This window comes from Populus euphratica, unplaced genomic scaffold (genome assembly GCF_000495115.2).
Source record: "Populus euphratica unplaced genomic scaffold, PopEup_1.0 scaffold210.1, whole genome shotgun sequence".
Taxonomy (NCBI): Eukaryota; Viridiplantae; Streptophyta; class Magnoliopsida; order Malpighiales; family Salicaceae; genus Populus; species Populus euphratica.
In genome coordinates, this window is record NW_011500094.1 from 354145 (window position 1) to 356646 (window position 2502).

The window sequence follows — 2502 nt, forward strand, 5'->3', positions numbered from 1 at the left end:
GATTATTTGACTTTAATGGCTATTGCTTATAATGTATACAAACTTAATTTTGCTGTTTGTGAATTCACACACATTTTATGAGTTAAATCAGGCTTTCAACATGATTTGATTATATCATGTATGTCTATAGGTTGAGTCTGAGTATGTTCCTTTGTATACCACCTATGGCCTTGGTCTCACCACATGGAGTCCACTTGCATCTGGGGTGCTCACTGGAAAATACAACAAAGGAAATGTACCTTCTGATAGCCGATTTGCTTTGGAAAATTACAAGGTAAGACTTGTTTGCTTTTTGTTATTTTATTACTGAATTTTCTAGTTGGTTTGTGTTGTCTTAAACTATAATGACAGACTTATTAGTTGGATACATGTCCAAATAAGAACTTAATTTTCAAAATTTTGTACACATAAATTATAATGTCTCTCTGTCTAACTTTCATCTTAAAATGAAGCAACTGTCTTAATGAATATGCTTCTTTGTTTTTATCTAATCTTTTTGGGTACAATTCTAAACTGTGTATTCTGTGTATTATGGCTTCCAGAATCTCGCTAGCAGGTCATTGGTTGATGATGTGTTAAAGAAGGTTAATGGATTGAAGCCGATTGCTGATGAACTAGGCGTGCCTTTATCTCAACTTGCAATTGCATGGTGTGCTGCAAATCCAAATGTCTCGTCAGTTATCACTGGTGCTACAAAGGAATCTCAGGTTTGTTTGGAAACAGTGATCCTAGGAACGTAGCTTTAAAATTGTATCTCTTGAAACATGTGCATTTATTTGAGTAATTTTCCAATTTTTCATTTGTGTTTATCTGATTATCAGTCAATTTCATTGAAGAGGGAAAGCTCATCCTGTTTTACATGCAAGAAAAGAATTTCTCTATTATGCTTCGTGGCTTTATTTATTTTTCAGCTGATTTATTGTTATAATTCATTACATAATGCTTAACCTGGATAATGTGCTAACTGGACATGGATAAAGTCAGAAAAAAAAAAAGAAGCATGGTTGGTGCGTTGAAGCACCAGATGCTCAACTTATGAAACATACCAAGTGCTTTGGACTTTCATCATCCATGCATTGTACAAGATGATTGCTTTATTAGTGACTTTGCCAATTCTATATTCTTTCCTCTTAATGTAGATTCAAGAAAACATGAAAGCTGTTGATGTGATCCCATTACTGACTCCTGCTGTGATGGAAAAGATTGAGGCTATTGTTCAAAGCAAGCCGAAACGTCCAGATTCATTTAGGTAAACTCTGAATCTGGATGTTACCATTCCGTTGTGCGCGCGTGCATCATGGAGCTAAATCAACATGTCTGGAAGTTATATTCCTTTGGCTTGGTACTAGTTATTATAATGTACTTTAACATTTATTTTCTCTCTGTTGATCCGAAATCCGCATTGGATTCTCGTTCATGGAATGGTTCCATTTGTTGCTGGATTGGAGGGTGGAGAACTGATGAGAATTGGCAAGAACTTGTGGTCTTAAGAGATTTCAGTACTGTTTTGTGTGGATGTTATATTTTGCTCTTTCAATTGTTCCTTTTTTCCCCTTCAATTTAATTTCAATGACCAGATTAAAATGATGCAATATATATATATAAACATAATTAAGGGGCAAATAATAGCGTGGTCGGCAGCTTGTTGCTTACATTGTGAGCCCCAGTTTTTGTAGGAAGTTTTTGTGCTTCCGGTCAAGTTAACCTGTGACAACAATCTCAAGCCTGATTGAACCTGAGCCAAAACTTGTGAGTTTTATGCCAAACAGTGGCAACTTGATTCAACGAAGTAGGTTCCTGCAAGTAGAACTTTAAGTGTGCATTACATATGCAGCCACAAAACCTCGAGATGGAAGAAGCCATGACAAGTTCTCAGTTTGGGGGGATACGGGGCAAAAGATTGATGCAACTTGCCTTCGATCTTGCTCTCGCCTTGATGAATGATGAATTTGTCCTCCATATTTCTAGTTTTGACTGGTGTCAAGATATTATCATTCCCAATGATCATGTTCGCTGCTTTCAAGAAGCTGGAACCTTGTCGGTTTGTGTTTTTTTTTTTTACTCCTTCGTTGAGCTTCTTCAATGGCAACACAATGGGTAGAAATAAAGCAACCATCAAGAAGCATCATTTCACAAAGCTCAAGCTCTTGTCCCAGCTTATTTTGGTGAAGCGACGACTATTCGACTAGTCTGCGTTGTGTGGGGTTTCGCTGCTTTTTCCTATTTGTGATTCACTAATCTGTTTTCAAGAATCGCTTTTTCGTAGAATTGATCAAAGACCAGGGTGGTGCTATCGGTACACTTCCGGTAGCGTTTGGTTAGATAGAAAAGATGCTCGGAATGAACGCTGCAATGTTGACGGTGATGGATGGCAATATCGTAAATATATCAGAATTCTTTATAATTTTGGGATTTGTCAATTTGATGTGATGAAGTTGTGTGAAATGACAAAAATGGTGTGCCGATAGCGTAATTAAAAAAAAGGAAAAATATGTCAACATA

At 36.7% G+C, this 2502-nt stretch overlaps 1 protein-coding gene across 1 annotated transcript in view; it reads left to right on the forward strand.

Moving 5' to 3' along the window:
- KAB1 (potassium channel beta subunit 1) overlaps positions 1-1587 on the forward strand; it is a 3541-nt gene extending 1954 nt beyond the window's left edge. Inside the window, exons 4-6 of the mRNA XM_011003871.1 lie at positions 131-274; positions 543-707; positions 1140-1587. Of these exons, the coding sequence (XP_011002173.1) occupies positions 131-274; positions 543-707; positions 1140-1253 (423 nt within the window). The 3' untranslated portion in view covers positions 1254-1587. The remainder of the gene's footprint in view (positions 1-130; positions 275-542; positions 708-1139) is intronic.
- The last annotated feature ends 915 nt before the right edge of the window (positions 1588-2502 follow it).